Raw genomic sequence first — 20,907 nt, forward strand, 5'->3', positions numbered from 1 at the left:
CGGCTGGATGAGAAGACTACTGTAGCTTGTGATGTCACATGTGTAAAACGATATAAATAAAGTATAAAGAAAATTCGACATATTTCCACATTCTCGCATAACAAAAGAACAATCGACTTCTCTCTTTCAGGAGGCAAGGGGAATGATATTACCCTTAACATACATCATTAGTCGAATTAATGTGTACTTTATTCAAAAGGTAAAGTTTTGTGAAATTCTCTTTTTATTTTTATTATAACGTTCTACGCATGTGACATCATACACTGCAGTAGTCTTGTCATCCAGTAGTGGTAGTGCAGATACTTTAAAGATTCATAACTTTTGAACGGTTTGTCAGATTTTCCTCAAACTTTCACTGATGTGTTCTACTGATATTGTTGCATTCACTCAATCCACATGTATATGAAGGTGGACTTGTCCTTTAAACCTAGGTCAAGGAAGGTGAACATTCAACACATTTGTGACAAACTTGTCATTTTGATATTTTGCAATTTTTGTGAAAATGTAATCACACATTTGTCCAAATGTACTATCTAGACCTATTAGGAGAATCATGCATTATGGCGGAGACAGACCAGTCGCCTTAGCGACATTTCTAGTTTTAAAGTTGAAACTGAGATATCTCCTATCCATGGGCATGATGGAATATTTTGAAAATTGTCAAAAAATTGTAGGCCTACTAGGTATAATGGGGGAACTGAGTGAGGAAAGGGTTTATTAAAAGGGAGTATTCCTCTTGTACATGAGAGAACTTTTGAGTCTTCGGAAAGTACATGTAATTGAAGTCTTGTATAGGCCTACGTACATTCAGAATTATTCAGGGTTTTTTTCAGTCTGTATGGGTACCGTTTCATGAAAGTTGTCAGCGCTGACAAGTTGTCAGTCTCTAATCACCATGGTAACAGTCAGTGACCAGAGCATCTCAGCCAATCAAAACCAAGGGATTTGCTGAAATTGTCAGAGACTGACAACTTAAATGTCAGCGCTGACTAAATTGATGATCCCAACATCTAATACACCCCCCTGAAAAGTGTAGGGCGCCTACTAAGGCTAAGGGGGCGGGGGGGGGGTATCCCCCTCCCAAGCAAGAGAGATTTTGCAATTTTAGAATTGAAATTCAGCGATCTGGGGGGGGGGGGGTGTTTCATCAACGTTTGTCAGCGCTGACAATCACCATAGTAACAGTCAGTGACCAGCGCATCCATCCACATACAGTATACAACAAACTCAACGTGGGTAACGTACGTCTATAGCTAGATAGGTACATTATGTATTAGCCCCGGAGCGGAGGCGTTTTTTTTAAAGACGGCACAGATTGGGGCATGGCGCGTGTTAAACCTATGGGAAAAACGTTGGGTTAGGGTTTTTGGTTAGGGTTAGGGTTAGGGTTAGGGTTAGGGTTTGATGGTTAGGGTTAGGGTTAGGGTTTGATGGTTAGGGTTAGGATTAGGATTAGGGTTAGGTTTAGGGATAGGGTCCCCAATAGATTTTTAAGGTCCCCAATCTGCGCCGTCTAAAAAAAACACGCGCCCGGAGACCGCGCCGCTATGACACGCTGCCCCTGCACGTTGGGGCTGGTCGCAGTTAGGTAGGTACAGTATGTGCTGTACATACATACAATGTACGTACCGGTACATACGTAAATTCAGTGTGTGGGGTGCTGTGAGCTGCTACTCGTGCTAGGTACATGTACAGCAGTCTTGTGATCGACTGAGGACCGCGACTCTGGACCTAAAACTTCTTAGGTAAAAATGAGAATGTATGCCTACATATTATCATTGTGAAATGTTTTATTTGTGTATATATGACTCATAAATGGGTTTTCATGAGGCCTTTTCAGAGATCATTCGAGTTGTCCGTACTTGTTAGTCCCATACGTGAGAATATGTGTATTTGTGCGCATGATTGTGGACAGTGGTGTATCATGGGTGGTGTATGGTGGGTGGTGTGACTGTAAGTTTGCGTGTAAATTTTCAGCAACTGACCATGATGGTGTGATATGCGTAAATTTGGGTATTTTCAGTACTGGTATTTTAAGTCGTCGTGGTTCAGTAATTGAGACCAACCAAATGCCACACCACAAAAAAAAAAACAAAACAAAACAAAACAAAACAAGGCAACCAGAATTCAGAAGTGGCAGAATTGATGCTGTCCATGACCATCCATGTGACATGTCATGACAGTTGACATTTGTTTGTTGTTGATGTGCTGGTTTTTTTTTTCAGAGTTCACCACGGCCACGTCAACACTATGCATTGCCCTCATCTCTCTTTTTTCTCTCTTGTTTTGGCGTATAATCTAAACATTGGGTCATTAAATAGATCTAGGCCCTCTAGTTCACCGAAAGATCGGTCTGTATCTGGTCGTCGGGTAACCCTGGCGCGGGGTGCTGTATCCAGTAACAGCGCCCCGACGACGTGTATGCAATTTAGTGAAGTAATCAAGTGCACTGCGACGCTTGCAATTCTGTAAACAAATCACCGTTCAAAACGACTCTTAGATTCGCAAGAAAAGCCACATACATAATGTTGTAATACCATATTGTTGAATATTTAACAATAGAGGCGTATATGTATCCCTCACCATCACCTCCGAAAACAAGATAAATCGTCATCGAAACGAAATAGATAAGTATAGTAAATCACCGCCCAGCATCCATTCTATTGTAGAATGCGTGACGTATGATACGTCACGCCTCATGAATATTCGTTTCAGTTCTCAGCTCGCCGTCCTGTTTTTTTCCACACGCATACATTGTGTATTGTAATATGTGCTACATTTTATCCATACCCGATCGACAACAAGGCTATTAGTGCATGCGCTGTGTAAGCTGTACTACGATATGAAGTGCAGAAGGACTAAAATCTCGGATAAAATCTTTCAGTAGGCTCTTAAAACAGATCATATTGTAAATCGACTTCGGCGGCTCTGATTGTAAGTATCTCATCTAACAGCATGGCTACGAATTTCAGTGTAAAACCCTTTTGGTCTCTGCGATCACCAAAATGCTAAGCCATATCAGGCGGTTCTGCGATAGCCATAGGGTTGCCATGCGACCCCTACTCGGTACGGGTTGGGGTCGCTGGTGCGGTTAGTCGTCGGGGAGACTGCGTCTGGCTTCACGAATCCCCTCCTATACAGACTGAAGGCTATGATGCTGGCTCCTGTAGAGATGCTCTGCCAACGGTCGTGCACAGACCAAACGTTACGATAAACCCAATTTCATGCAGCTTTTTTACATTCAATCAAGTTTGACATGGCACGACACATTATGCAGCAATATTTGGGGTAACTTTCTCACATTGTGCAATCAAAATACAGTAACTACTGTAGGTTAGATCACAGAAATTTGTATCCATATTGCAACATTGCCATTAACTAGCTGTAAGTCACCATTTTGAATTATTAGCCAATCATGTGCAAGGTACATGTTTTAATGAAAAAACACATAGAAATTTACCTCGCATGTGATTGGCGAACGGATTCATATGTTGAAGAGCTACGAACGTACCGAAGGGCTGGTAGTGCATTTTTTTTCATGAAAATTTCACTAAAATTTTGGATATATCATTAATCTGGTGAGTGCAATGTATTCTTGAAATGTTGATTTTGCTACAAGTTTAAATTTGCCGATCTAGGGCTGTGAATTAGACGCAATCGAGAAGGGTTAGGTACACATACCTCACCCAATTCTCCATAGAGACAGTGGTTAGAGCTTCCCCACAGCGATGTTGTAGTACAAGTTCCGTCTGTCTCCGGAGGAGAGCGATAACGTCAAAAAAATAAAAGACTCCTCCAGACAGACTTATCTTTCTGTAGACCTCATAGTATGCTACTTAGTGATATATTGTATCTTTAGGGGGTTGATACTAGAGAAGGGCAGTGATTTGGCTCAGTCAGGAGTGCATCTGCCTCCCCTCCAGATCCTCGTCAAAGTAAAAGCAAAGGACCCGGGTTTGATTTCTGAGTCTCACTGAGCAGCTTGTTTTGTGTACTCATCCCATTCCCTCTTGAGGTGAATGAGGCGAAGACGCTGTCCCCCAGATAGGACATAAAATGGAGGTGCCATGTGTGAGAGAGTCCCAACATACAGTATTACAACTCATGCACATGGAACTAAGATCCTGCTTCATTAGTTCATTGCAAAGAGCAGGGTGCTAGCCCAGTACAGTACCCAGTGAAGTGACCACCCACCTACTTGACCAAAAGATTGGTCTGTATCTTGTTGGTATGGATATGTTCTGCGGAGACTACATCTAGCTTCATGGAATCCCCTCCTGTACAGACTAAAGGCTGTCCTACTGGCTCCTGTAGAGGTGCTGTGCCTGCTGTTGCGTGCAGACCAACGTTACAACAACCCCAATTTCATACAGCTTTTTTTACATTCAAACAAGATCGACATGACATGACACATTATGCAGCAATATTTGGGGTAACTTTCCCACTTTGAGCGGGTTTCTACTGAGTGATAAAAATTCAAAACAATGCGAGGTGATGGGAGGTGATTACATGCTTCTTCTAATTTGAGACATCGCATCTCCCGAAACATTCGGCCACTTTTTCCTTCTCTGAATCTCAAAGCAGCAGATTGAATTTGACTCCTGACTCACTGACTTGCAGTGAGAGCAGTACTTTAGAAGCAAAATCACTAATACTGTAAAAGTGGATATTTTCGGGCGACTAAATTTTTCACGCTCAACCATGTAAGAGGAGTTTCGCATGTTTTTAATTCCGCAGAAACAAGACATCAACTACTGGAACACATGGCAAGCAAAAATATTCTATTGCTTTTATCAACTCGCTACCTTCTGGTTGTGCGAAATGCACAAAAATTTCAACACTGCAAAAATTTCCACTTTTACAGTATACATTTTATGTCCCAATGACTTGAGGAATCACACAATACTTCACAATATGTATGAATATAAAGAATTAGCCTTACCTGTACTTTCAGCAGAAATCAGGTCAGACACAAAACTTTAGATTTGCCACTTGACCCAGCTGTGTCAAGATTCATTGTGGGCATAGTCAGTATTGCCTCGTGATAATCTTTGTTTCCTTGGTAACCATGTATGTTTTACGTAGTAAAATACATATTAAGGGAAATCATTGTACAAGTACATGGTATATCCTCTTATTTTGTTGTCCTGCTGTGTAAATATGAACAGAAAGTAATCAGCTTGGGCTGTTATTATGTCGGTGAAGAATGTCAGACATGTTGTGCAAATCTTGACCATGCATTGATTCTGCTTCACATTTCAGCCCAGGGTGATTAAAGGCTCCATCAGTGAACCAGTGCCAGGAATTTTGTGAGTTCAAGGATGTTTGGAGGACAGCAACCAACATCAGGGGGCACCACTGGTACCCCCAGTCTCTTTGGGACCACAGGTGGTGCTACAAGCACCGGCCCACCAAGCGGAGGGTTCTCATTTGGTGCAGCTCCAACTGGTTTGTGAAATGATGATATAGTGGACTCTCATTATAACAAAGTCCTCGGGACCGGCAGTTTTCTTTCGATATATCAAAATTTCGTTATAACCAAACAAATAAACTATAAAATACATAAAGCAGATAATGTTGCGGCCTGAATTCTTATTTTGTTGTAACCAAAATTTCGTTATAAATGGGAGTGCACCATATATTGAATGTACATATTTTTTAGATTGAATATTACAGTGCACTCCCATTGTAACTAATATGGTAAATAACATTCTTGTTACAAAAAATTATGGTCCCATAATTATCACCTTTTCTTCTATACATCACTGTTCGACTGTAACAAAATTTCAACATGGCGAAAGATAACTGACAGTTCCGAGGACTTTGTTATGACGGGATTTACCTGTACCACAGAACTTACTTTAAATAATCCCCTTCTACAAATGTATATGACATTATAATAGAGTTGTATTATAAGCGTACAATAAATACCAAAATATGCAATCATTCATTGAGCTGATCAAGTTCTCTAGGTCCATCAAGGTTTTTATGCATTTATAGATCATTTATAAATGTGTGATTAATTTGAGTGCATTACATTCCTAAATGCATAAAATCTTAATTTGCAAATGAGGTTACAATACTGTACAGTTCTTGTGTATACATTAATGTAATGTAATGTCAGTTGTTGAAATAACTTTGCATGCCAAGATAACATCACATTGCTGCCATTGCAAAACTTATGAGTCAAGGCTACCTGAGTGATGAAACAATGTTCAGTGTGTTAGTTTGCTTGTTTGTACTATGTGAAAAAGGAAACTCTGGGGGTTCGACTGGAGGATTCACATTTGGAGCATCAGCTGCCTCAACCAAGCCAGGAGGATTTTCTTTTGGAGCTGCACCAACACAGACCACCAGCCAGACCCAGTCTACACCTTCATTCTCTTTTGGTGGTGGCCAAGGTAACTATCTTATCATTTGTTTTCAAAAAACAGTATGCATCACATTAAATCAAGGTGGCTCATACAGGAAGACCATGATGTGAAAGGGTTATCATAGAATAAGCATTACTAACTTTGTATTACTTGTAATACCCAAAATAAACAGAGTAGAATACAAGTGTAGTACGAATTGTGATGGGTCTTTACTGTGCATTCACCTTGCGTTCATTATGCAAGTAGTATTCCTGGAGCAAGTCATTATTGAATATTCCCACAATTGCCTCATTAAAATTTCTTGCCGTTAGAAAAAGGTTGCTTGAATTGTCAATTCATATAATCAAATAAGAGAAAATCTGGTCAAAAATATTGTTCCTGTAATATATATTTCCATACCATGTCAATTACTGATTAAAGTGATCATTTTATCATTTTCTCCTCATGTATTCTGATGAGATTTGGAAGGAATCATCCATGGCAGTAAGGAATGCAAAGTAAATGTAGAGAGACAGGTGGCTTCTCAGGGCTGCATCACTGTTTGTTTTATTGAAGTAATCTCTTTTCTTTCCAGTAGATCAGTTAAAGGGGATGGCAAGTAATTGATCAGTGGGAATCAGTGGGAATGCTGGGGAATGATTGTTCCAATCCTTGTGGGATTCATTTAAGAGTACATTATACATCTATTGTTGTATGAAAATTTTTTGCTTCAGAATGGTCTCATATTCAAGTAATGTGCAGTTTAATGTTTCCAGGTTAGCATGCCTGTATGGTGATGGGGCATTAAACTGCACATTACTTGAATTTGAGATCGTTCTGAAGCAAACAATTTTCACACAACAATCATAGATATATGATGTGCTCTTAAATTAATCCCACAAGGATTGGAACAATCATTCCCCAGCATTCCCACTGATTCCCACTGATCAGTTACTAGCCATCCCCTTTAAGTGTAGTGTGTTTTTGATACCCATGTTACTATGTATGTAGGGAAAGAATAATACGTAGGAGGTTTAGGAGCTGAAGTTTCAACTTGCATACAGCATCAGTGTTACATGAATACACAGAAGTAGTCCACACTTATATTTGTGGCCTTGATGGTCTGGGTTCCATGCTGCCATCTTTCTCTGAACAATCTGAAGATGCACTATGAAAACTACCATAATGTCTGGTAGAATTTACTTGCTTATTTAGGGACTGAAAGTAAATATCACCCAGTGATAGAGCAGGTATAACAAAAGTCAGTCCATCCAGAAATGTGTGCAAAAGTGTAAATCTGAGCTCTATGTTTTGAAAGTTTTTGAAGCTGTACCCCCCTGAAAAGCCGACTAAAGCACTTTTCTGATTAATTCTGACAAATGAAACTGATAAGTTTATATGTCAGATCATTGTCCAGGCATGTTCAGGTTTGAGAATTTTTTGTCGTAATTTCATCAATGCCTGTACAATTTCTAGTCACACATCCTTATGTCTTTTATACCACTTGTCTTACAGAAGCAGGCATGGCAATAAGTGATTACCATCATAAAGACATTATCTTCCTGAGAGAGTGGCTGTTCATTATGTTTTGAGACATGAATCACTTGTCTTCCTGTCTGACAAGGGGTTCACACATACTTCAGATATTCTTGACTTGTGGTGTCAGACATTGGCTCAAATAGAATATGAATATGTTAACTCCATCTCATCAACCTCCATGATATTACTTTACACTTGTTTGTTAGGCCTCTCTGAAGAGGTAGCTGCTTAATACTATATATTACCAATATAAAGTGACCAAAACCACCATATCCTCCAGCTTCAGGTCCACCATCATTCAGTTTTGCAGCCAGTGGTAAGCAGGGAGCTCCTGCCACTGGGGGGTTTTCCCTTGGGACCGCCGCCCAAGGGAATATAGCCACAAGCTCTGCAGCTACCACAGCAGGGGGAGGTTTCAAGTTTGGAGGAGTAACGACAACCGGAGCAACCCCATCAGGTATCATTGTAATGGTCTAACATATTCACAAGTTTTTAAAAAAAAAAAAGAGATTAAATGTTGACTGGTCACCATCACGATGTAAAGGTGCTCATGACTGGTGATAAACAGAATTATATATTAGATAAAATAAATACCTGGTCATGTATACGTTCTCATCCAATCATTTAATTATGATCTGCTTTATCATTTTATGAAAAAAAAAAATATATGTATGTAAGTGACAATGGAAAATACATGTTGCCCTATTGGGTGTATGACACATGATAAATGTGTTGTTTCCATGTAAAGTAGAGTGTATGATAGTCATTTAATTGCTGGAGTTCAAGGAACCAATGCACACATTGGGAGATATTTTAGTATGTGGAATGGTAGGCTGAAAGAGGGTAAAATGAATATAATGATTCACATCATATGCTGTATCCATCACCTCTACATATGTCAATGCAAACTTGCACTACTTCTTCCATAGTTTACATGAGTATTCTTTGCTTGGTTTCCTCTGATTTCAGCAAAAATGTGCAGCTGTTATTTGGATCAGCTGGACTAATGTCTACACAGATTCTATGTTGGCTTGGTGACTGACTTACATTACTTTATACACTGTTATTTTCGCGTACAGATATTTTTTGCAAATGGTGAGGTCATAGACATTTTCACAAGATGTTGTTTTTGCGAATTGACGCCGATGCTAACTTAAATTTGCTTTTACCCTAGTGCATTGAGACATTTTTGTGTGTTGTTAAATTTGCGATCCAACTGAGATTCGCAAAAGTGTGAAAATTAAACCTTTGCGAAAATAACAGCTTTTACAGTACTCTTTAATTTCAATTCAAAGACACCATCCCAAGCATATCTGAAGTTGGGTGGAAGAAAGTACATTTTAAGCACCAGAAAATACTTCTTCAGTAGAAGGTACATTATACACTGCGAGAGTGAAGACATATAAACTCAAGCAGGATATTTTGCAAAAATGGCTCAAAGCAGGATATTTTTTGCCAAAATTGGGAAAGCTGGCGTCTCTGTCGATCATTAAATAAGTATTGTATTCACATAATCCCAGGTGGGCTGACCCTGGGCCAACCAGCAGCCAGTGTAGCACCCCAGGCTGCTAGCACCACCACAGCTCCAACAACAGGATTCAGCCTCGGGGGAGCAGCATCAACAGCGCCCTCATTGACAGCAGGAGGGACACCTTCCACCGGCTTCTCTCTCCTGGGAGGAGGTGAGAAACCTTCATTGGACATTTTATACTGTACTATAAAAGTGAGCTGTTTCGCGCATTTCACCCAATATGAAACTAGCACGAAATCAAAAGCATGTGAATCTTTTGCTTGTTACACGTCGGCCCTCCTGTTATTTCATACACAGCCAGTTCGGGGTTCCACTTTGAGAATGAGCAGAAAAAGGTCATCTGTACCAGCAGAGCATGTTGGTTTCTAAATTCACTGAGATAAGCATATGTGATGTAATGATTATTCAAGTGATCCTTAGTGGCGCTTGCCAGCATATCCACCTGGCATTACAAGTGGTATTTGACAATATCAATAGGAAAAGATTGTCAATACATTCAATGCAAAATAATGAAATGGATGCTTTCCAACATGCTAATTAATGGATGATTCTGGTCACCTGGCCTACGCAAGTTCATCCTTTGTTTGAACATGACTGATGATTTCCATAATTGTTTCTTCGGGCAAGCTCAATATGCCTTATGTCACTTGAAAACTAGTGGAGTGCCTAATCAACTGAGAAAGAAGAAAGGTCATTTGTACCCATGTGCCCATGAGCTAACCCTGAACTGGCTTATTGGACCTCTTTATGTACATGTATACCGTATTATATAGATGATGACTGGCGAGGGAGGGAACATACCGAATGTTCCGCCAGAAGGGTTTGAAATGCTGTTGAGGGACTTATAGCCTCCCGAAATAGCTCTTCAAACCCTACGGGTGGAACGTTTGGTACATGTTCCCGACAACAAAAGTCATCATCTGTTGTATGATATGGGTTAGTCAAATACAATGTACCAGGCAAATTTATCCTATTGATAGCATGGAAAATATGAGCGTTCAATCGTTTGGTATCGTTTGTCATTTGTTACATGAAAATGTTTTCCCGTGGGAGAACATTACAAAAATGTTCTGCCCATGGGCGAACATAACCAATGTGCCTCCATCACATGACTGTGTTTAGCCAATCACTAACCGGTATTTGACTAACCCATTTGATATATTATAATGCATGACTATAATGTTATTTTCATATTTTTCTGCATGTTCGCTCATCCTGTAGCGTGAATGAATTAGCGGTTGTAATGTGGACCACGTACCTGCCTACAATGTGCTGCCAATGGCAGTTTGAAGTGCTCTTTCAATTGAAACCATTAATTTTGCCAGCGCTCTTTAGACCCTTTCAAATTTTAGTACCTTTTTGATAGCCTTTCATTCAAAGTATCTCTTCACACCCTTTCTTTTGACAGAACCCTTTCTGTAACTTTCATTTGGTGGAAGCTGTTAGATATCCCTGTCGTCCTCAGTACTTCTGTGAACTCTTTCATTTTGCACAACAGTTTCTTGTACTCTTCTTACCCTAGCTGTGTTGTAGACCCTTACAAATTACAGTAACTTTTTGGTAACCCTTTCATTTTGCAGAAGAGTTTCCATATTAACCCCATTCATTCTCAGCTCTGTTGTAGACCCTTTCAAATTACAGTAGTTTGCTAGTTGCCCAAGTATGCCATGTTCTTCTTTGGAAAGAGTCTGCAAGAATGCATGAGGTAAACTTGCAATACCCATGAGCCCTAGACCCTCTGAGTCTCTCTTGTTTGTTTGTTTGTTTGTTTGTTTGTTTTTCTTCATTTCTTTTGATCATTTTCATTTGTTCGGTACACAACACTCAGCTACTGCAGCTACAGGTCAGATATCTCAACCATCGGCTACCACAGCCAGTACAGGAGGGTTAGGAGCTGGTCTGGGGTTCTCCCTTGGAACAGCTGCAGCATCTAACACAAGTGAGTGCAGTGATTGTCAGCCTAGAACAAGATTGTGTGATCTAGTGGAGTATGACAGTGCCATGAGCACTGAAAGGTGGACCTGTGTGCTATACAAGTAGCCACTATTATTACATTGTATTATTATAATTACAACTTTTTGTGGAGTAGAGGTCACTCTTGCACAATTATTCCATTAGAGCACATCAACTCCTGAATGTTGGGTAGTAGCATTTTGGTTAAATTTGCTCAGATTTTGGTTCTAGCTACCTGGAAAGAATTCAGCCATCCCTTCACAGGACTTGGTTCTAGCTACCTGGAAAGAATTCAGCCATCCCTTCACAGGACTTGGTTCTAGCTACCTGGAAAGAATTCAGCCATCCCTTCACAGGACTTGGTTCTAGCTACCTGGATAGAATTCAGCCATCCCTTCACAGGACTTGGTTCTAGCTACCTGAAAGAATTCAGCCATTCCTTCACAGGACTTGGTTCTAGCTATCCCTTCACAGGACTTGGTTCTAGCTACCTGGAAAGAATTCAGCCATCCCTTCACAGGACTTGGTTCTAGCTACCTGGAAAGAATTCAGCCATCCCTTGACAGGACTTGGTTCTAGCTACCTGGAAAGAATTCAGCCATCCCTTCACAGGACTTGGTTCTAGCTACCTGGAAAGAATTCAGCCATTCCTTCACAGGACTTGGTTCTAGCTACCTGGAAAGAATTCAGCCATCCCTTCACAGGACTTGGTTCTAGCTACCTGGAAAGAATTCAGCCATCCCTTCACAGGACTTGGTTCTAACTACCTGGAAAGAATTCAGCCATCCCTTCACAGGACTTGGTTCTAGCTACCTGGAAAGAATTCAGCCATTCCTTCACAGGACTTGGTTCTAGCTACCTGGAAAGAATTCAGCCATCCCTTCACAGGACTTGGCTCTAGCTGCCTGGAAAGAATTCAGCCATCCCTTCACAGGACTTGGCTCTAGCTACCTGGAAAGAATTCAGCCATCCCTTCACAGGACTTGGTTCTAGCTACCTGGAAAGAATTCAGCCATCCCTTCACAGGACTTGGTTCTAGCTACCTGGAAAGAATTCAGCCATTTCTTCACAGGACTTGGTTCTAGCTACCTGGAAAGAATTCAGCCATCCCTTCACAGGACTTGGTTCTAGCTACCTGGAAAGAATTGAGCCATCCCTTGACAGGACTTGGTTCTAGCTACCTGGAAAGGATTCAGCCATCCCTTCACAGGACTTGGTTCTAGCTACCTGGAAAGAATTCAGCCATCCCTTCACAGGACTTGGTTCTAGCTACCTGGAAAGAATTCAGCCATCCCTTCACAGGACTTGGTTCTAGCTACCTGGAAAGAATTCAGCCATTCCTTCACAGGACTTGGTTCTAGCTACCTTGAAAGAAATCAGCCATCCCTTCACAGGACTTGGTTCTAGCTACCTGGAAAGAATTCAGCCATCCCTTCACAGGACTTGGTTCTAGCTACCTGGAAAGAATTCAGCCATCCCTTGACAGGACTTGGTTCTAGCTACCTGGAAAGAATTCAGCCATCCCTTGACAGGACTTGGTTCTAGCTACCTGGAAAGAATTCAGCCATTTCTTCACAGGACTTGGTTCTAGCTACCTGGAAAGAATTCAGCCATCCCTTGACAGGACTTGGTTCTAGCTACCTGGAAAGAATTCAGCCATCCCTTGACAGGACTTGGTTCTAGCTACCTGGAAAGAATTCAGCCATCCCTTGACAGGACTTGGTTCTAGCTGCCTGGAAAGAATTCAGCCATCCCTTCACAGGACTTGGTTCTAGCTACCTGGAAAGAATTCAGCCATCCCTTGACAGGACTTGGTTCTAGCTACCTGGAAAGAATTCAGCCATCCCTTCACAGGACTTGGTTCTAGCTACCTGGAAAGAATTCAGCCATCCCTTCACAGGACTTGGTTCTAGCTACCTGGAAAGAATTCAGCCATCCCTTGACAGGACTTGGTTCTAGCTACCTGGAAAGAATTCAGCCATCCCTTGACAGGACTTGGTTCTAGCTACCTGGAAAGAATTCAGCCATCCCTTCACAGGACTTGGTTCTAGCTACCTGGAAAGAATTCAGCCATCCCTTCACAGGACTTGGTTCTAGCTACCTGGAAAGAATTCAGCCATCCCTTCACAGGACTTGGTTCTAGCTACCTCGAAAGAATTCAGCCATTCCTTCACAGGACTTGGTTCTAGCTACCTGGAAAGAATTCAGCCATCCCTTCACAGGACTTGGTTCTAGCTACCTGGAAAGAATTCAGCCATCCCTTGACAGGACTTGGTTCTAGCTACCTGGAAAGAATTCAGCCATCCCTTCACAGGACTTGGTTCTAGCTACCTGGAAAGAATTCAGCCATTCCTTCACAGGACTTGGTTCTAGCTACCTGGAAAGAATTCAGCCATCCCTTCACAGGACTTGGTTCTAGCTACCTGGAAAGAATTCAGCCATCCCTTCACAGGACTTGGTTCTAGCTACCTGGAAAGAATTCAGCCATTCCTTCACAGGACTTGGTTCTAGCTACCTGGAAAGAATTCAGCCATCCCTTCACAGGACTTGGTTCTAGCTACCTTGAAAGAATTCAGCCATTTCTTCACAGGACTTTCTCAGAGAAACACTGCAAACTTTTCATGCAAACCTTGGGTTTTTGTTTTTTGTTTTCCATGATCAAAATCTTCCTGAATTCTGACCGATATAACAACTGCTTTTCGAAGATTCTGTTGTAGCAAGTGTAATAGGAAAATATTTTGACCCTGCTGTAATGGGATTTTTCTTGTTTACACCTTTATAGTAATAAATTACAAAAATGTATGACAGCATCATATATGTGGCATGCCAGATTATGCCTACCAAAGCAATCTTACACACCATACAATTGCACAAAAGTTGTATGTGTTAGTATACAAGTAGTGATTGGTCACGAGTGTAATGGTACAAGATTTCGCACGAAGTGAAAGATAGAGGTGCTCTATTCAACGAGGGAAAGCCGAGTTGAATAGTGCGCCTCATCTTTCACCGAGTGCGAAATCTGGTTCCATTGCACGAGTAAAGACCATATACACTATTTGTTTCATACAACCCCTCGAATGTCAACCATTTTCCATGAAAGATGAATGAGCAGCCTCACAGTCGCAGTCACCATGTACGTACGTATGCGAAATGAAGTTGTTTACAAAAATGAGTGACAAAAGTACACGCTTGTTAACGCACTTGTAATTGTTGAGTGCGTGCGGCACATGTTTGTTTATTGTGACATCAGAGCCGTGCAATGGAACATTTTGGTCAAACAGAATTGCAGGGCTGACAGCCAGAGCGTGCGATGGAACTTTTCACTAAATGTCAGGTGATGGGCAATCTACCAATCGGATAGCTACATTCTAAATGGGTGTTGTATGATACTGCTTACATGGCAGTTTATTGCTAATCCTATCAGAGAGTGAGAGGGAAAATTCTTGTCAATATATTCTCATCAGAGCTGTTTGATTTGACTTTTATAAACACTTTGAATTATGCACAGTCTACTGTATTTGTGTTCATTAATGTAATGTGTTTGTCCATTAACATGTCAATCAGCTACAGCAGCCTCAACGGGATTAAAGCTTGGTGGTCTAACAACCTCAGCACCAGGTGGTTTGACACTGAGCACAGCAACAACCTCTGCACCAGGAGGCTTAGGAGGTGAGCAGCTGCCTAGGAGATGGTGTCAACCATGTCTATGTATCTTAACTACTTTGTAGTATCTTCCTAGTTGAATCTTTTGATAACTATTTCTTTTACTACTGTTACAGCATTGGATGTTGTAGTCTACGTTTTCCCCAATCATTTTCCATGAAATTACTTTTATTTTTGACTAATGGGTGTGGGAGTACAGTGTATTCTCGTTAAAACAAAAAAATTCTCCTTACAACAAAATAAAAATTCAGGTCCCAAAATTATCATCTATTAATCTGTTGTATACTTTACTGTTCACCTAAAGTATAGTGAGAATTCAAGATAACCAAAGAAAACTGGGGTGGTATTCTGAGACCGTTTTATCTCTGTTTTAAGTCTGTTGTAACAAATCAGTATTCTGAACACCATTTTAATTTTTTACTAACTTTTGTTGTAACTTATGTTTTGAGTTTGTTTTATATTGCTCTCTCTTTGCGTGTGCATGCCATTGTTTAATTTGTGTGCACGCCAGAGAATGAGCACTTTTTTTTAAAATGTGCATAGTTAAACAAGGCGTGTTTTGCTCACTTCTGCCCAAGGGAGCAATCTTATTGGTTAAAACGTCTTAGATGCTACCTCTAACAATATTTCTTATTGGATATGATTATTACTGTGGATGTGGTTTTCACGACTTACAATACCATTAAAACAGTTCTCAGAATACTGAGTAGCGACTGTCGTAGCAGTGTTGTAACTCACGGGCTTACAATAGATGTTACAACAAAGGTTTGAACAGAGATAAACCGATGTTCAGAATACCACCCCTTGGTCCCAAGGATTGAGTTATAATGAGAGTGCCCTGTAAATCCCATTGTGATGTTTGTTTGTTTGTTTATTGGTTTGATTTTGTTTGTTGCTGAACTTGTCTTCCCTATGCCTTTCTCTCTCTTTCTCTCTCTCACTCTCTCTTTCTCTTGTTGATCATGTGATATCAAGCAATACAGAGGATATGCTGATAGGGAATAAATTCCTAAAGTGTAGATTTATTCATGTATGTATTTATTTTGAAAAGTCTGTGAACTTGCACCCCACCCTATTTTGGCATTTATATTCTTTGTATTGTGAGACTTTGCCACATGAGTTTGTGTCACAGTGTGTTAAGATGCAGAATATTCCTTTTGCATGCCCATCTGACATCTGCCAAAAGCTGTCGGCAGATGTTGCACCTAATATGCCTTGTTCAAGTACAACACACAACTGTATAATTTTCGTGATTTTTTTAATACTGAATTCTTATTGGATTGGACAGAGGGTTTCCAATGATTATGACCTCGTTGACTCATCTGGTGCTCACAGAATCTTTTGTTACATGGAAACATCTGTTGTGACAATGAAGTGAATGGTGCAATAAGAGTGATTAGATCTTGTGGAGCAAGACAATTTCATACTACAATTATGAGCTACCGTTTTGGAAGTGCTCCAGTCGTATGAAGATGATCCTAAATACTTTTAGTCTTATCAAGTGGTTGAAGCATGATTTCAGTGCAGTCTTTTCTTGTCCTTTGCAAATTATTGTACTCACCAAACCTGTGGTATAATAACTTCCTACACAAACCAGGAGGCTTCAAATTGGGTGATCTTGGAGCCAAACCAGCTACCGGGGGTGGGGGACTATCACTAGCTACACCATCTAGCTCTGCCACCTCGGCCCCGACAGGGCTGGGGCTACTAGGGGCCAAGCCCACAACCACTGCTGTTACCTCTGCTCCTGGGGCTGGACTGGGTGAGTAGCAAAGCGTTCAGTTTGGCGTGTGCTTATAGTTATATTGAAGGATAGGCAATAACTCTTAGGTACGGTACGGACTTCATCGGGAAATTCTCTAGAGGGAACACTGCTCAAGTGTGTTGAATTTGATGTGACTGACTCTTGTAATGTAATTATTACCACTTACTCAGATCCACAGTGTACTCTCAAAGTCATGACATATGATAGCTGAAATGTTTCCATTGTCAGACATCAATGTCTATAATTGGCAGTTCAAGCCAGTGAAATAACCTCATTGATTTATATCTTAAAACAGTAGTTATCTTATAGCCAATCCCAGATGGATTATACCAACAGCACATTCTCAACATTTGCTATTTGGCAGTGAGACATACTGTAAACCAGAAATTTCCTGTGCAAATTTTTGCAAAGGAGGAAAGATTTGTGAAATTAAAATGCATGTGAATGTTCTTGTCTATATGTTTATGCATTGAATGCAAAAGTTCAAATAGATTGTAAAGTTTTGGTGCTCTGCTGCCATCACTGGATGACAAGAATGCAACATTTTGTGATGTCTTTACAAGACAGTGTTATAAAAGAAATATGTGACTGTGCATCACAAAGCAAACAAAAAGTCGCACCCCTTGATTTTACGTGAGGACTCAAGAAAGGTGAAATGGGTCAACCGAGTCAATTTCAAGTTTTCAATATTTTCTGAAAGAGTTATTCTTCTTCTACATTATTCTTGAGTTTGGGATCATAAATTGAACGGGAAAGTGGGTTTTCAGCAGTTTTTCTACAACCCCTTTTTAGTAGAGTATTGTGATCAGGTTTTTCTTAGAGGCCCCTTTCATTTCCTGAAAATTCTTTGCACTCTCTTCACTTTCAACTCTAATAACTTTTGAAAGGATGATGCTACCGCTCTGAAAGTTGATATTTATCATGGCCAGAATGTGGTAATAGACCATGCTCAATTTCAGTTTAATCTGATAATCCCTTCATTGTAGGTGATACAGTGGTTAACATCATGTTTTTGTCCCATTCATGGCACAGGTAACACGGCTTAGTAAAGATTAAGCACTTGAATAGACCCTGTACTTCAGAGTCTCTTTTCTCAGTTCTCACTTTGCAGAGTGTGTGCCTTCTTTCCAATATATATATATAGGTTTAATATAGGAGAATCCATATGTATTGAGTTATGCAATATTTGAAAGCTCAGAGTCTGCTCTTTCAGAATCTGCCCATAACCAAAAATCCATGTGTGGCAACTTTTTGTTTGTTTTGTTGTGCAGGGTTACATATAAAGACTCGTTATCATATCTTCTTATTGCTAGCATGATGAAAGAGCACTTGACTTTACACCTCTTTCAGAAACCAGGGGAATGATATTACCTGCAATGTATGTCAGTAATTTCAGTATCAGTTGAGGGCTTGTGTACATTCACATCTAATTAAAGTGTCCTTGCCACCAAAGACAGTTGCATTAAAGTATGAGAAATTACTGTTTATGGCAAATAACACCACACAAACACATATATTGTGCTGGACACTTTGGCATACACTTATGTCGCCATTGTTATAGCTGTCACTTTATCAATCTGTTTTGAATCTCTTGATATGTCATTAGTATCAATACAATTCATAAGTTTCCATGCATAACATGTCATAGTATAGAAACATGTGTAGAACTTGAAATAATGCAGGGCCCAAGTGTTTGCTGATTCCTAATTCTACTTGGTAATTTTCATCAGCAAACTGCAAAATTCTGGAATCATATCACCATGACAACTAATCATTACAAATTTTAGATGATCTAAAGCCATGTTAATTAAAGGTGATGTACAAAAACTCAAGAGACAGTTGTGATTGTTTTCCACAGGTCTTGGTGCCAAGCCTGCTGCAGCTCCCACAGGGTGAGTTATCTTTTGCCTGACTCCATTATGAATAAAAGTGTATGTTGCTTCCTTCAAAGCTGATATTGTGATCCTGTGGTAGAAAGAAGAGTTGATGGTAGAAATGTGCCTAATTTTTCACGAAATTTGGAATAATGTGTGACCCGCCACGACAAAAGGATCTGAAAGTTGACGGTCGAGTCGAGAAAAATCGAGTTGAAGTCAGATCATCAAAATCGGTCAAAACCATCAAATTTCTGTCTGGCATAATTTTGTAGTGTTATGTTTCGTCTGTCATCTGCCCAAATTTCGAAGCTAAATGATCAAATTGAATGAACATCACGGAGGTTGCTAGGAGCATACCTTCTATTGTCAAGAGGTGAACACTGTCAAACCTCCCCTTGATCACGATTGCGTTGGAAGGAAAGCTTTGAAGACTGTTTTCTCGAAATGCTGATTTCCTAGACCTCTCAACATGCTCTTATAAATAAAATCATCAATATCTCCAAATCGAGAACTTGTATAAGTCATGTTATACTGTAAAAGTGGAAATTTTTGCGGTGTTGTAATTTTCGCGCATTTTGCGCAACCAAAAACTAGCACAAAAATAAAAGCACGCGAATGTTTTTGCTTGCCATATGTTCCTGTGCATGATGTCTTGATTCTGCGGAAATAAAAACACGCGGAACTCTTCTTACCGGGCCAAGCGCAAAAAATTAGTCGCGCAAAAATATCCACTTTTACAGTATATGAAGTTAAAGTGAGAGAGTAAGGGAATAATGTTGTGTCATTTTAAGAAAATCGACCTCCCCCACTTTTGGATCCTTTTATTGTAGCAGGTCACACGTTGTCTTCTTTAGAAAGATTGCTATTGTGTTCTATTTTCTGGTATGTTATGCTCTTCATTTATTCTTTGATGGTTTTAAAAGCAAAAAGAATATAATGTAATGTAACACTTGTGTAGTAAATAGAGCATGAATTGGCTGATCTGGCCTAGATCAAGAGACAATTTATTATGTTGTTGTGTATGTATCTTACCACTTCACTCACACTGAATTTTTGGTGACTACACCAGTATGACAATGCAAACAAGAGGTGAGAACATACCATATTCAAAGTAAATAGTGGAATAACCGTGTGTAAACAGGCCCAGCTGTCTGACACACAGATTGATTTACTCTATGTCTCTCGTAGGATGGGATCCTAGAGAATTTTTTGCTCTGACTCAAAACAAGATTTCCTCTTTGATTTCATTTCTCAGTGAAGAACTCTTACCACTCCCAGATTTATCTGTCTGACTTTGAAGTGGAAATGTGGTGTAAAGAGTTCCTCAAGAGTAGGAAGTCATTGTATCCAAAGTTTGGATTTGGTGCTAGCCAAAGCATGATAACAAAGGACTTTCTTCCATTTGGACCCAAGAAAAGATAATCTTGTTGTTACATGCCAAGATATGTTTTGTCTACGTTTTGGATACCCAGCTCATCAGCTCCTGCTGCCACCATGTCATACAATGACCTTGAAAAGTGCATCAACAAATGGACAGTGGAGCTTGAAGAGCAAGAGAAGGTCTTTCTACAGCAGGCAGCACAGGTCAACGCTTGGGACCGGACACTGGTCAGCAATGGAGAAAAGGTCAGTAGTGGACAGAGAACTCATCACCTGTGGAAGGAGCTCAGCGGACAGAAAACTGGGGTCCGTGTCATGAAATCATCACATGGAAGTCTTTACATACATCTCTGAATGACCAAAGGCTCATAATATGTATTTAGCTATGAGAGACTTTCAGCAAGAAATAAAATCCATTTTATGAAGTCTGTCATAAGTGTGTCTTATGAAAGAAAAGTTTCTCATAAGACTTTCATCAAATGTACCCCAGAATGACTGGAGTCAGATTTGTTGTCTTTTTTTTTTTAAAGCAGAACTCTTCAGTTTTATGAAATTATGTGTTCTTAGAAGAATGGTGGTGCAAGAAAATCAGATATAAGTGAAATATTCTTTATATGAACCGTTGTCACTGTCAGGGGAATGAGGTTTTTTGGCTTGTAATGCGCTGTAATATTAAGGGAAAATGTTACCTATAGTGAGAGCATTAAGCAATCACTTTACATGTGATGCCAGTGAATAAACACTCCTTGAACAATGCTGGAATATTCTTGTAGACCTGCATTGCTTTGACTTGTGGGATTGTGATTGGTACAGATAACTATATGTCAGTCCTTTGTAGATTGCCAG

General features: G+C 40.1%; 1 protein-coding gene across 1 annotated transcript in view; it reads left to right on the forward strand.

The window, feature by feature from the left end:
- Positions 1-1,683: 1,683 nt before the first annotated feature.
- Positions 1,684-20,907, forward strand: part of LOC139734035 (uncharacterized) — a 21,495-nt gene continuing 2,271 nt past the window's right edge. The window contains exons 1-10 of the mRNA XM_071644846.1: positions 1,684-1,745; positions 5,263-5,448; positions 6,255-6,401; positions 8,173-8,349; positions 9,413-9,574; positions 11,252-11,362; positions 14,941-15,045; positions 16,637-16,801; positions 18,663-18,696; positions 20,154-20,307. Of these exons, the coding sequence (XP_071500947.1) occupies positions 5,322-5,448; positions 6,255-6,401; positions 8,173-8,349; positions 9,413-9,574; positions 11,252-11,362; positions 14,941-15,045; positions 16,637-16,801; positions 18,663-18,696; positions 20,154-20,307 (1,182 nt within the window). The 5' untranslated portion in view covers positions 1,684-1,745; positions 5,263-5,321. The remainder of the gene's footprint in view (positions 1,746-5,262; positions 5,449-6,254; positions 6,402-8,172; positions 8,350-9,412; positions 9,575-11,251; positions 11,363-14,940; positions 15,046-16,636; positions 16,802-18,662; positions 18,697-20,153; positions 20,308-20,907) is intronic.

Source organism: Diadema antillarum, unplaced genomic scaffold (genome assembly GCF_040938485.1).
Source record: "Diadema antillarum isolate AM-2024a unplaced genomic scaffold, OU_Dant_1.0 scf00000025, whole genome shotgun sequence".
Lineage (NCBI taxonomy): Eukaryota > Metazoa > Echinodermata > Echinoidea > Diadematoida > Diadematidae > Diadema > Diadema antillarum.